The 15,123-nt window shown below is 44.6% G+C and overlaps 1 protein-coding gene across 2 annotated transcripts in view; it reads left to right on the plus strand.

Moving 5' to 3' along the window:
- Positions 1-844: 844 nt before the first annotated feature.
- DOCK10 (dedicator of cytokinesis 10) overlaps positions 845-15,123 on the plus strand; it is a 278,971-nt gene continuing 264,692 nt past the window's right edge. For both annotated transcript variants that reach the window (XM_067740390.1, XM_067740391.1), the window contains exon 1: positions 845-1,029. In XM_067740390.1, the coding sequence (XP_067596491.1) occupies positions 907-1,029 (123 nt within the window). In that variant the 5' untranslated portion in view covers positions 845-906. The remainder of the gene's footprint in view (positions 1,030-15,123) is intronic.

The following is a 15,123-nucleotide window of genomic DNA, read 5'->3' on the forward strand; positions in this document are numbered from 1 at the left end:
GATTTATTGGTTTCTAGCTTGTATTATCTGAAACTCCCTTGTTCACGTACTTGTATTCTTTTATTAACTTGGTTATCTGCTGCCTCCTACCCCAAGCTCAAAAACCTCATCAGCCCCTCACAGCCTTAAGGTGGGGCTGGTAGGTTCCCCCTCTTAGCCCAGTTTCCAGAACAACGTGCACTGGCACATAGTAGGCGTTTCATGAATACTGGTTGAGGCATCTATGAACTTGCAAGCTTATTCCAAGGCCCTGAGTGAGGACTTTGGGCAAAGGAGACTTTGAAAGCCTGGCTCGGGAGATGCTGCAGAGATCCCAGCCACCAGACCGTTTATAAGCCTCTGATCCGATTCCAAGGCTGGAAGGGCGAACTGAGCTCTGCCCGCGCCCTCTCGCCAGCCCCGGAAAGTCGGGGCGAAACCAACGCGGCCAGAGCTCCAGCGCCGCAAGGAGCCTCCAAATGGGCACGAGGGCGGTGGGCAGGCCCCGCCCGGAGCCCCGCGGCCGCCGCCGCCCCGCGCCCCTCCCCCGCCACACGCCGGTCCTGGGGGCTGCGGGCACAGTCGCGGGTGGCCGGCTGAGGCCGGGGGTTGGCGCGGGCTGGAGCCGCCCCACGCGCGTCCCGCGGTCCCCACTCCAGAGGCGCAGCAGCCGGGTCGGGGCCGCCTGCCGAGTTGGCCGCGCGCGCCCGCAGGAGCGCAGAGTTTGGAAAGTCGTCGCGAAGCTTCGGCGGAGCGCAGGGGGTGGGGGGTGTCAGAGAGAAAAACCCGCCTCTTGCGAGTAGAGCGAGGAAGGCGGGGGGGGGGGGCGGGGGGAGGCTCCGAGTTCCGCTTCCTGAACGGCGGTGGGTAGAGGAGGTCGGCGCCGGCGAGGGCGGCGGGACGCGCGCTCCGGGCCCGCGACGGGGGATGGCCAGCGAGCGGACCCGCAGGTTCACCCGGAGCCTGCTGCGACCCGGGCAGGCGGCCGAACTCCGGCACAGCGCCGCGTCCGCCGCCGCGGTGGCTGTCAGCAGCCGGCAGCAGCAGCGGGTGAGTGCAGCGCGTCCTCCGCGCCTCCCCGTGCGCCCCGGGCTGCTGGGGGCCCGAGCCCGGCCTCCCGGAGCCCTCGGCGCCCGGTTCCCTGCCGCCTCCCGGCTCCCCCGCCCCCGCACGGCCTCCGCCGCCGCCTCGCCCGGGGCCGCCAGCGCCACCTCTGCGAGGCAGCGGCACCAACGCGTGAGGACCGGGGGCACGTTTGGGGACCGGGGACGCTCAGAGGATCAGCCGCGCGGGCAGCAGAAGCGCAGCGTGGGAGAGGATATGCCTGGGTTTGGGGGTGTGAGGAGGTGACGGGAACGCATCGCGAACCCCGTGGGCGTTAGGTTGTGGGGTGCCAGAGACCCGAGGGGTGGATAGTGTACGGAGCGGAACCCCTCGGTCCTCGGGTCTCCGCGCCCCCTTCACCCCTGGCGACTAGGGCGCAGGAGGAGAGGGTGTGATCCGAGGTCCTCGCCCGGGCTAAAGCTGGCAACCTCACCTGAACGCTCTCGCGGAAATAAATGCCCTTCTCACCTCCCTCCCTCCACGGGGTAAAAACCCACAAACCGCTTTATAGGAGTCCAGAAAGGGCTGAGGGAACTAGCCTGGAGGAGACGTGGGTCGTTAAGTATCCAGTGGTTCCTGGTATTTTTCTAAGATGTTCGCAGGGTTCTCCCGCCAACTTTACTGGTTACTTCCTTATTGAAACGCCTTCTAAGAGAGCCGGGTGATTTCCGCGGGAAATCCCTGGGGCAGCAGCCAGGCGTTCTCATCTGATGCCCAAATCATATCCATACCTCCCCAGATGTTCGTAAGTTCCAGTAGGTGTCACACTCCGGGTTGGAAGTGTCAGGAGGAAGAAAAATGAACTCTTGTGGGAAAGGGAAGCGAGTGGGAACAGACTTAAAGCAAGACTTGGGTTCAGCAGCGACACTCTTGGCCTGCCTTTGCTGGACCGGAATCCCACGTTGTGGGTTTCATTTTACTTTTTGCCAGGAAACATCATTAGGAATTAAACGGCTTCTTTTAAGAGTGTCAAAGAAAGTGTTACTCTTGCAAGTCACCCATCAGGAGGGAGCCAAGAGCTGCCCAGAGCCAGTTCCCACAGCCAGGACTTTTCTCTAAAGCCAGAGGTTGGAAAGTTGAACAGAACGGAAGCTAATTGCCTGGCAGAGGAAAGAGGCATCAGATGCCCAAGAGGGTGAGGGTGATTGGAGTGTGAAATGAGTCAGGAGTCAGTGGCCAGGGTGCCTTCTCTTTCACTTACCACTGGCTGCAGTCTGCAGGCACCCAGAGGGGATTTAACTGTTAGCAGACCCTGTGCCAGGGGCTGCCCTGGTCCTGATATCAGCATGCACATTTTCAAGGCAGGAAGGATAATCGGTCAAAAAGAACATTTGAAAAAAAGTTTCAGCTAGAGTAAAAATAGAGATAGTAAAATCCTTAGGCATGCATAGAACGTAATTTTCACTTTGGAATGATTATTCAGGATGGTGGCTTTGTCATTGTCTGCCATTTGCTTTAAGAGAACTTTATTTTGCAGTTGATTCATTTTACCAAATCTCAGTAATGATCTGGTAGACAAGTGCACAGAAATAAGTAGCATTCAATTGGAATAAACAGCCCTAAATGTTGTTTTTGATTTTTGTTTTATTTTTAACGGGGTTCTCCTAGAGTTTTTGGAGCACTCGACTTTTCTCTAAAGAATATGTATCCTAGATACCTTTGTACGCGGACATACACATTACTTTCTCCAAACTGATGTCAGATTTGAAATCCTAGGGTATCTTGTCAAAATGAATAAGCCCAGTGTCTTAAAAAGAGTTGGGGGAAGGGGTGATTCGCGGGAAAGGTGTCCCTGCCCCCCTCCCCTCACTTCAGCACCGTGGCCAACACCCTGGAGCCAGCTCTTGCCAAGACATATCAAAGGATCTTACCCATCTAGTCAGGCAGCTTGGGCAGCGATTCTGGCAGCACGGACTTATGTGCCTGGCATCCGTCCCATCAGTTAACTCTTAAAGGGAAACTGGAAATTGAGGCATTCTCTGAGTTGGCACCCAAACGCAGTGGGAGTCTGTGGGGCAGAGCATCCCTTTGGAACCTAAAACCTTGTAATGGGACTGTGCAGTGAAGATGAAGCTTAGCTTACATTGATCCACTGCCTTAAGACTCTTTGTGTTTGTTGCTTCAAGTCCTCAAATCCTGGTTGTCAAGGGAGAAAATGAATAGTCTGGGGGAAGAAGATAATGGGTAGCCCACTTCAGTACAGGAAGTGGAATAGTGTGTATTGGAGCAAGCTGTCATCTACTGAAAAAATATTTGAGACACACTAGAAAGTCTTGCTGAGAAAACCTGTCTCACTGCTGGATTCATACAGTACCCTTTCTGAAATCTCTCTTTTGGGGACCGAAAATATAAATATAAATATATATAAATACATATATATCATACAAACATACACATAATAGGACAGGAAATCTTCAAAATGTGTTTGGATTATGGAGATCAGAGAACGAAGGGATGCTGAGTGAGGGCATTTACCGGGGGGCCTACTTTCAGGGCAGTTGCTGAGGAAAGTAGAGGTGGATTCCACAGCAATCTTGATCTTAGTTTTAACCCAAGGCACTGTAGTAGCTCATATGCAGGCAGACTCCTAGTGAGGACCCGCCTTATTCTACATTCCTCTTAAGAATAATAATGAAAAATTATCTGCACTCCCAACTTCATTGCAGCATTCTACACAATAGCCAAGATATCCCATTACAATGGATATATAATATTCCATTGGGGGTGTGTGTGTGTGTATACACACACACATATTATTTAACCTTAAAAAACAGGGAAATAGAAGGAAATCCTGCCATTTTTGTACATTATATTAAGTGAGATAAGTCAGACACAGAAAGACGAATACTACATGAACTCACGTATGTGTGGAATCTAAAACGGTAAAACTCATAGATGCAGAGAGTAGAACAGTGGTTGCTGGAGTGGGGAGGGGAGCAGAAGGGGAAATGAGGAGATGGTCATCAAAGGGTACAGATTGGTCACCTCTGCACGATGAATGAGTCCTGGAGCTCCAATGTACAACGTGGTGACAATAGTTGAAAACACTGTATTGTACACTTGAAATTTGCTAAGACGATAGATCTTTAAATCTTCCCAACACACACGCACACGCACACACACACACACACACACACACACACAATGGTAACTAGGTAGAGGTGACGGATAAGTCATTTAACTTGATCATGGTGATCTTCGCATGATACATCAAAACATCAAAGTGTACTCCTTAAGTATATACAATTTTCATATGTCAAAGGTCTCTCAATGAAGTTGTTGGAAAAAAAAAAGAAAAAAAGTGAGAACAATACAGAACAATTATGAGCAAAAGCCATAGATTTTGAAAACAGAAATATTTCCTCCTTAGTTATCCTAAAACTTTTTCATAGAAAACAAATGAATCACAACTCATGCCAAGGCCAATCTCAGGATCAAGCACAGCTTAAGTATTTCCTGACCGCCCCCCTTTCATAGTAGTCCCACAAAGCAAACTTGTGTATCGCAGAATCTCAGTTCAAAAATGATGAGGAACATTTCTCTCATGTCAGGGCTTGAGTGTTTTATTTTTTTTTGGTTGAATATACTACTGTCTTGGCCACAAAGTTGTAATGCCACTAATTAGAGATTCTTTTTTGCTAAGAAGCTCTTCTTTTAAAAATGTGTGAAGTGCATTTGTACTTTCACATGAATTAGTTCATCTAAATAGCTTTCTACAGTTGATTAAGCTATAAACATAGGATTGGTGCTTTTTTCCGCATATATATTATATTTGTTTGAGAGATACGGACTTTTATTTCTGGAACATGATTGGGTGGGTCACAGGAATGGAAGACTGAGTAACAGAGAGGCTAAGAACTAACTAGGGTCAGATGATGGGAAGGAAACACAGAGGCAGATGGAGGTTTGCCAAACACCAACTAATCATTTGGTCAATTTTTGCCTAATGCCTTTTATGTGTTTCCTAGATGAGAACATACCACTTTATTTACATGTATTCTTTAGGACATTTACTCTGCTGTTACACAAAAATTGCTCTGCAACTTATGTTTGAATTGTATCCAAATTTATTAATTTCTTTTAAAAAGGAAACATCCTGCTAAAAGCAACTGTACTTAATCAGTGTGTTTTCTCCCTCCCCACCCAGAAAGGCTAAGAGAGGAGAGTATTGATTCAGTATTCCCCCAGATTCCATATCCTTGCTTTGATTTGGTGTTTCCTAACTACCTCTGTTCCCCAGTGGTACTCCTTTTAATATTTTAGGCAGCTTTGAATAAGCAGAACCTTTGACCGACTGAAGATTTCTGGTTGAGAAGCTATGAATATGGAAACATGTTTACAGGGGCAGGAGGAATTCTTAGAAGGAAGACTTTCCTTCCCTCTGAACTTTGTGATATTTAATAGTTGAGAGTAAGAGGGTTTTAAGAAATTGAGTGGGAGATACTAGAATTTCCAAAAACTCCTATGCCTGGAGTAAGAGTCAGTGAAATGATGTGGGAAGTGATATTGAAGAAAAATGAAACACTTGTTTTGCTGTCAGTGTCTAGAATGAAAGCAGTAGGCAAAGCAGAGGCCTGTTAGTTTGGCATTCCCAGCACCGTCTTGTTCTGTTCCAGTTTTTTTTGACAGGGTTCTTCATAACAAGGGTGTTTACATTTTAGCAGAAGTCACAGGCTTTAGCACAAATCCCAATCCCACGTTTATGTTTTCAAATGAGGAAAGTCCCTAGCCCGGTGAAGAACTCAACACAAACTTAGTTTACAAGATCAAGGTTGAATGTTATTATTGACTGTATCAACTCAGGTTTTTGACTTCTCAAGGGCATTGCAGAGGTAACTTTAAAAATACATGGTAACAACGGTGGGCTCTAGAGAACTTTTACATGGGTCAAAAAGTGAATGAATAAACATTTTCGTCTGTCTCTTTCTTTACAACCTTTTTCTCTAAGGCCTAGCATAAAAAAAGAGAGCAGTAATAGTTGTTATATAATAAACCATTTGCTGAGAACCTACAAAGTGCCTGACACAGCATTGTTTTATTTAATTCTCAGAGCAATCCTATGAGGAAGTCATTATAGTTACAGATTACAGAGGAGGCCACTGAGACTCATAGGGTTAATACCTTGCTCTGAGTTAAGTAACTGACATGGGACCTCTTTTCCATCCTGAATAGCAACCAGTTTTGTAGCTGCTTCCAATGGCATCTCTAAGTGGGAAGACACAAGGATTTTACTTTGGTTAATGTTGCCTTTTGATGGGTAGCTCTACCTAAGGAAGAAGAACTCTGTCCTTCCTACTGGCATTTCAGAGTACCCGTGAGGGGTCGCTTCAGTTTTCCTCTGAGGTTAGAAGCCACAGGAGAGGCTGTTCCAGTTACCCATGTTAATAATAGATCTTCCCAAGGCAACCGGAGCTCAGTGGTTAAGTCCTTAAAACATGAACTTACTTAGCTAACCCCATGCCATCTATCTGGCAAAGCCATAAGTGAATTGTGAAAGAGGGCGGAGTTCATTCTTCTCAAGTCCACTTCTCTCCCAGGACTGGCTGCTTCTCCATTCTCAGTCACTTCACCCACTCCAAGCAAGGGCCTGAAATTTTCCAATGCATCATGTGTCCTTGACGATACATACTTCCATGTGACTGGGTTGTGTTGAGATTCTTTTCTCACACACTATCTTATTCAAAGGAGTGATTCCAAGTGTCTTACAAAGATGCATGTAACATAGCAGCAACGAAAAATATAGTGAGGAGGTAAAAAGCAATATTAGCAACAACAAAAAGCAGTGTTAGGTAGATGTAGTCAGGAGTAGGTCAGTGGAGTACGATCGTATACAAAACGCCTAACCATTAAGTCCTGTAGTCTGGCTAAGGGTGCATCCTAGAGAACCCAGTCAAAGAGGAAAACATGATCAGCCGTGAGGTTAAGAGAGCCATAAGATAAAAGAAGATCATTTGCTCTAGACATGGTCAGCTTTAACTTGTACCGAGACTCCAAAGACAAGGTAGTCTTTCTTCTGTAATTTTTCGCAAAGGGCAGCATGATGCAGTGATAGACCCTTATTCCTTAGAATGTGGTCCATGGGCCAGCATTGGCATCACCTGGTCACTAGAAATGCAGAATCCCTGGCTCTATACCTGACCTCCTGGATCAGAATGTGAATATTAATAAGATCCTCTGATGATTTGTAAGCACATTGAAACGTGAGAAACACATACACACTCACACGCAAAGCTACAATTTTAGCCATAGTTTTGCAGTGTATTGTCAGGTAAAGGCAATTGTGTGAGGGTCTAGTACACCATGGTTTATTCTGCAACTCTTTGAAAGAGTCTCTTGAGACAAAGATAAAGTTTAGACCACCTAAGGATAAAAATGAGATTTGTTCATTGCTAAGTGACTTTAGGGAAGTCCGTTGCTTATTTGCTTTGTGTTTTCTCCTCCATCGAGCACCTTAATTGTAGAGTGAACTTAAGTTAAGCTTCTAGGTTAAGGAAAAAATTCTATAATGTACATGACATAGTTGCAATGTGAATCTGCAGAAGTTCTCACCCTGGTTATAACCCTAAAGATGGGTTCCAGGATGAGGCCAGTGTCACCCCACTTACCAGAGAATTTGAAAGCAGAATCACTCCAACTCAGGTAGGACATGCAATGATGATTACTTATTGCTTTAGAAGATTTATGTTGCCATCATATTGAAACCCTTAGTTATTTGAAAATAATTGGTTATATCAGAATATCTGATTGCTAGAATCAGAAAATGATGAACCTTTTTTCTTTCAGTCATTGACTCTCAGAAAAAAATGGTTTTTCTTGTTCTCATTTGAATGTCCTAAGGATGGGATTCCATGGAGTTAAAGACCTTGGTTTTTCCACATGTTGTAATTAATGTGGTCCGGGACCCCTTTGATTGGCTGTCCTTTACCACCACCTGGGGACACTCTTTCCTCTCGACGGCTGTCCAAGTTGAAGTTCCCTCATGCAGTTTGAACCATTTGGCCAGTTTGGGAGTTGGTGTAGTAAATATCAGATCCCGTGAGACTGGAGACCAGAATTCCAGCCCTGGCTCTGTGACTCTTTGCTGAGTCACTTCCCTTTCTGGAGTCTCAGTTTTTTGATCTGTGAAATTAGGACATTAGATGATTGGATCCTTACATTTGCCCTCTCTCTGCCCTGGAGTCCTCACGGCTTCTCCTCCTTGCCCCTCAGGTTCTCAGATGTCATCTGCTCAGGAAGGTCATCTTGGATTCCCAACTGCAAGTGGTTTGCCCAGCCTCCCTCTGCTACAGACGTCTCTGACCCATTACTGTTCTTTACTTTCCTCATAGCTCTTACCACTATCTAAAGAGATCTTTCTACTTATTTAATTTCTTATTTCTCTTTTCCAGGCTTTCTGCCTTCAAATATAAATGCCATTGAGAGAAGGGAACTTGTCAGTTTCACTACTTTTATGCTATATTGACTATATGAAAATAAGGGGCGGGGGTCTCCCTTCCCACTGCAAATGAGTGCTTAAGGAACGTCGGGAGAGTGGGCTGGGTGTATATCAGTGAGAGACTGTAGTGGAGTTATGACTTCAAAATGTCAGGGTTGTCAGTATCTGCTTATGCTGTTCCTTGAGCCATCTTCTTCACGGTCTAGTTGGTAAGTGGCAGAAATGCAATTAAATAGAAAGATATTGAGCACATCCTGTGTGCCCGGTACTTGACTCGTACAGTCTCTTTTAATCCTCATGACAACCGTATGGGGAAGGATTTCTATTCCTATTTTATAGACGAGGAAGGAGATGCTTGGAGATTAGGAACTTGCCCCAGATGAAATGGCTGGTAATTGTTGCATCCAGGAGTCACATGCAGGCAGTCTGACTCTGGAGTCTGTGTTGCCCACGATTAGTCTGTTCTGAAGACAGGTCCACCAGGCAGACAGGCAGATCTCATTAAACATGCAGTTAGCATCCATGTGAGAGAGCAAAGAGAGGAAAGGAAATCTCAGAGTACCAGCCGTAGGAAGAGGTTTTTAAAAAGAGTTTCTCAACGAGAGAAGAGCTGCGGTTACTTTTGCTCTGCTGAACAATTTTTCATTTATGACATCTCAGCAGAGTGGGATACTGGGAGTAACACCAACTTTGGACACTCTGTCAGTGTGATTCTTTCCCAAGGACAGGACTGGCATGGAGTGTGTTAAACTATGCAAACAATGGCTCCTTCATCTCTTGAAAGGGGCATCATTTGATTCTTCTCCTTCTGTAGAAATACATTTCTGGCACGATATGCATGGCGTAGTTGCAGTTGCAGCATTACATCTGTTACATTGTCTTTTGTAGTCTTGATTTGAATGTTCGTGTTTACAAAGGAGAGGGTTTTTTTCCCACTGAAGTGAGATTTGTTTGCCTCTTGTCATTCACAGCAGTGTCAGTGGGCTGGAAAGAAATGCTTGTGTTCGCTGGACTTGACATGTTGACGTACATTAAATGATGTAGAAATAATAAAATGTAATGAATGTGACCGAGTTAGTGGCTATAGAGCAAAACACTTGCCTTTGAAAACGTTAATATTTGTAACTGGATTGCAGTGGAAGTGTCTGCCTCTGAGAACAGCAGAGGTAATGGACCCGAATCATCAAAAGTTCCTTTAATTGTGCTGCTAAATGTGAAAGTAGTCAGTTTTCCTAATTCAGTTTCAGCACAACCCCCTCCCCTAACACGTAGAATTGGGGAAGCGAGGCAGCTCTCTACGTTAAACACCAAAATGGCAGAGTTTAACGATAGGATGTGGAGGAGGGTCTATTGAAAAGGACGGCACCATTTATGATGACCACAGTGAGCTTTTCTTCATACAATTATTTTGGTAATTACCAATCTAAATGACTAATTAAGGCTGTCAAAATGACCAGTGACTTTGGGGCTTTCAAAACCCACATTCTATAAACAGAACACAGGCCTGAGCATCTGACTTGGCAAACAAGCAAACAAAAAAACTTAACAAAATTCACTATTCAATTAAATATGATAATTAAGTTATTTTCAAACACGGATTGTTTATTTGATTAGCTCTTAAAAGTCCCTTTGTCACACTCTTCAGAAGGAGAAAATGGGAATTAACTACAGCTGAGTAACCTTCCAAAAATGAAAGTGACGTCAGAGCTCAGTAACTTTTGGTTTTTTTTGTTTGTTTGTTTGTTTTTTGCGGTACGCGGGCCTCTCACTGTTGTGGCCTCTCCCGTTGCGGAGCACAGGCTCCGGACGCGCAGGCTCAGCAGCCATGGCTCACGGGCCCAGCCGCGGGGCATGTGGGATCTTCCCGGACCGGGGCACGAACCCGTGTCGCCTGCATCGGCAGGCGGACTCTCAACCACTGCGCCACCAGGGAAGCCCTCAGTAACTTTTTTGGAGAAGAAAATTCAAATCTGGAGAACTCATATTGAAAGTCATTTACTTTCATGTTTTTTACATTATTTATTTTAAAATCAGACATTTATTCAAAAGAGGATTTTATTTTCCAACGGAAAGTGTTCCAGTTTACTTTAAAGCCTGTATATCTACAATAGCTATAAAAGTTCCCTGTGTAACTGCCAGTAATAAAATTTATTGGCATACCAATATGCACAGATAAGATTCTTTCAGGACCTTTCTGAGTGCTAACAGGGAAGGTTCATTTATTAACTTCCATTTTTCAAAGTCAAAAGCCATTATGTGGTTGCTATTCAATCAATTTGAAAAATGTATCTTTTTATCATTAGGAAGCAATGGTTTCCAGGCTCTGTAACCTTGGCTATGTCTTTAAGCTTCTTTGGGTTTTAGTTTCCTTGTCTTTAAAACAATAAGGTTGGACAGTAAAACCTTTAAATATGCCTTAGTTCTAAAAATCTAGGGAGTTATTATTCTTTTTAAGAGGTTTTCATAGATGGTTCAATTTTTTTCATTTTAATAACACCATTATTGATTAAATAGCTGGTTTTAGCAATAGGTAGAATGGTTCCAAATGATCTACAACCAAATTTGTATTTCAGAGATGAAAATGGTAGCACAAAGTGGTTATTTGAGGATGTAATGAAGGGAATAGCATTTATACACCCAAAGAACAGGGCTAGAGGCATCAGAATTGGCAGAAGGACAGCCAGCAGTGACAAAGGTGGGCAAGACAGGTTCCTCCGACGTGGTGGAGGCTCAGAGGCAAGCTTGTAACCTCATTTCCCACTTTCTACTCCTGCAGAGAACTGTAGGCTCCATCTGCTTTTAAGACCACGAGCTCTCCGGTTCCCATGCCCAGTCTTTGTAATTGCAGCTCTCTGGCTTAATGTCTGTGCCAGGCTCCTCTTAGCGCCCACATGACTAGGGTATAGACCAGGGTGGGGGGAGTTTGAACCATCCTCCACGCTCCACACGTCTTCCCTGCCATCGAAAAATAGTAAGAAACTCTTTCTTTTTCAAGTTCTGTCTCTGTCACCTCCTTCTCACACCTGAGAAAGGTAGTATGATCTTTCCTTGTGATCTGTCTGGTGTGATTTCTGAGCTGTTGAAAAGACAGCAGAATCTTCTTTCCCAGATCATTCTCCTAGCAGCCTGTTCCCTAACAAGGTCCAGCATATTTCATTCAGCAGTTAGAAGTCAACCTTAAAGATACAAGATGAACATTGACTTGAATTCACACCAAAGTATAAATCCATTCCCCAGCAGGTGTACCTTGGAAATCGCCTTTACAATAATGGGCGTAAGAATGGGAGGCTTGTACCAGAAATACCGTTTCATCTTTTACTGGTAACTAGTCCGATCTCTGGCGTGTAAATGCGTGACACGTGTCCCTGTTGCCTCCCCTGGAAATGTAGAATGAAGTGTGGTTTTGCCCTCACATTTCCAAAACCCTGAGAAACCTTCTGGATAAGCACTGTGGTTATTGTTTCCATATTTCCAGAACAGCAAGGTGGCATACAGCAGTATTTACTAAATGCTTGTTAAATGTAAGAAAGAAGGTCACCCTTGGAGACGACAGAAGTACATGTTAGGCGTGTGAAAGGGAACCTAAGTGCCTGGTTTGCAGTAAAGAAATTCTCAGGTATGTTTCAGAAGAAATACTTTGGTGAACATCTGACTTGGCAAACAAGCGAACAAAAAAACTTCACAAAATTTACTATTCAGTGAAATATGATGATTAAGTACAAGCATATGGAATGTGCTCAGTTGTCACAAATTGAAGTATCCTGAATGGAATTGAATTCAAGATTCCCAACAAAAGCTATTTAAAGATAAAAAAAAAATTAAAATGTTAATCGGCATGAACGGATGCTCTTGGATAAATAAGACTCAGCCCAGCAGGTGTTAGTGTTGTTCTAAGACCAGCTCCTCCCCTTGTGGGCGCCTCAGTGGCACACACAGGCTTCACTGTTCCGCCAGGGGTGTCACTGTCATTCCCTCAGACGCTGTTAGCAGTCACAAGCCTGGGACAGAATAAAACTCTGGGCGGGCTGCAGAAAATGATGGATTCAAATGCAGGAAGTGTGGGCGACAGAGTTTGGACAGCAGTCGGTCCCCAGTCCCATGATGGAGAGAGGTTTATGTTTTCAAGAAAACACTTCATAAATCACCAGAGCTGTATGAGGTTATCAGTGAATGTGAGAGTGCTATTTGAGTTCTTAAAAACTCTGCTGCTTTTCTTTAGGTCAAGGAGCTTTCCTGACACTGTTTCAGAGGGTTGTAATAACTGTGCTCTATGTTCTCTTTTTAATTCCAATTTTCATCTAATAGTCTCTTTTTACAGCTGTACTTTGAAAACCTTTATTAAATTGATAACTCAACATATAGATAATAATGGAAAAATAAAAGCAGTGATCACCCATAATCTCACCACCCACTGGTAACAGCTTTTGGTGTGCTTATTTTAAACATTTGTCTGTTCACAAAAATATCCTTTGACACACGTTTAAGCTAATAGTGAATATTTAAATTTTTCATGGGTGTTCAGTGATTCAAGCTAAATTTTGTCCTGAGAATTCTTTCTTCTGGTGCTTATGGATACCAACTCCACGTGAAATGTATGTTGGGAATGAGAAAAGAGAAATTGTGCTACATTTCCTGGTGTCCTACCATCATAAACATTTAGACCTAGAGGAAAAAGTCTAAAATAGATCAGGAAGTTGAGTCACAGGGAGGCTGAAGTGGATATGGTCAGGGTGACAGAGCAAGGTTGATGAGCTCAGACCCAGTGCCTTTCCTCCCTCAGCCCAGGGCACCGTGAGCAGCCCGAAGTATAATTTAATGTCGTAAAAGGAAAGTCTAGAATTTTACTCAGATTTCTATGGGGCTTTCCAGCAAAAGTGAATAAGCCTTAAAGCCAATAGAACACCGCTTTCAAAGGAGTTTAAACAGTGAACACACACTTAACCCGTGCGTGCACATGTGGCTTACTTCCTGAACACGTGAGGGGGGTGTTACCTGTTGCTGCTGAGACTCTGTGACCTGTGTTTAGCAGCAGGTTGAAGTTGTGGGTCTCTGATTTGTGAGCGCACGGAAGGGTGCGGTTGTGCCCTTGGGCTTCCTGTAAGCTGACACTGATGCCTTTTGCTGCCACCTTGAGTGATCTGAATGGTGACACGTGATCTCTCAGGGCCCAAAGAAATGATCAGAACTTGACCGAGTCTGGGCTTCTGTGACTTTGTGGAGACACCAGCCCTGTCACTAGATTTCTATGGCTGCCATAACAAAATTACTACAAATGTGTGGCTTAAATAACACAGACATATTATCTTCCCATAAGGTAGGTAGGAAGTCCACAGCAGTCTCCCCAGGCTAAAATCAAGGTGTCAAGAGGGCTGAGTACTTTTCCGCAGGCTGGAGGGGAAGATGTGTTTCCTGCTCATGCGGGTTGTTGGCAGAACTTGTGACGGTAGGGTCAAGGTACCTGTTTTCTTGCTGGATGAAAACTGAAGGCCATTTCCAACTTCTAGACACCAACAGCTTCCTTGGCCATGGCCCCTTCTTCCATCTTCAAAGCCAGCAATGGTGGATCGAGTCCTGGATGTATCACATCTCTCTGACTCATTCTTCTGTTTTCCTCTTTTGCTGTTGAGGACTCATGTGATTATGTTGAGCCCTCTGGGTAATGCAGGATACTCTCCCCATTTCAATATCCTTAACCTTAATCACATTTGCAAAGTCCCCCTTTCCAGGAAAGTTAGCATACTCCCAGGTTCTGGGGATCAGAGGGTGGACATCTTTGGGGATCTTATCACACATGCATTTAGAAGGATTATTAAAAGGACAAATTCTTCCCCAAGTACCCCTGAATTCCCTCTGTTGGAGGTCGGGTTAGGGCCTAGTCTCTGACCAGGCCTCATTATTTTATGTGAGAGTAACTCTGATCCATGGTAGATCTCAACCCTACCAGACCCTGAACTTCCTTCTCCATGTTGTCTTTAGTTTCATGTACTGAGGACCCTGGTGGGCAGGACCAAATATTCTGTGCAGCAGTTCCAGACAAGCTGTCTACAACTTCGTGTACATGGACTCAGTAACCATTACTCAGAAACAGAGGCTGAAACTACCTTTTATCATTTTACCTAATGGCTAAAAGAACCCTTTAACACAAGCAGTCTTATTCGAAATGGCATCTTTGATTCATTAATAAACAGAGACTCGGTACATTTTGGGGCACAGAAGACTGGATCAAGAATTACTCAATATATTTTCAGATCATGGAATACCTCTAGGGGAAGTGGACCACTTCATGTTGGAATTCACCAGGGATCTAGCCTTAGATCTTCTTTTCTCTGTCTCTCCCCAAAAAACCTCCCTCCTTGGTTCATCCTCCCACAGATTCAGCAACGCACTTATGCACTGATGTTTCCAACTCTGTCTCTACTTCGTGCTCTGTATCTGAGCCCTGCCTATTGATGCCTGTAGTTTGGAGTCCCCTAGTGACTTCAAACTCAACAGAATCCATATCTAATACAATTTTTCTTGCATCATAAATCTGTTATTCTTGTTACCTGAGTTTTACATCTCAGTTGATCCTTTAATCTCAAACTGAAACCATGCTGAATTCTTTC

This window comes from Pseudorca crassidens, chromosome 6, assembly GCF_039906515.1.
Source record: "Pseudorca crassidens isolate mPseCra1 chromosome 6, mPseCra1.hap1, whole genome shotgun sequence".
Classification (NCBI taxonomy): domain Eukaryota; kingdom Metazoa; phylum Chordata; class Mammalia; order Artiodactyla; family Delphinidae; genus Pseudorca; species Pseudorca crassidens.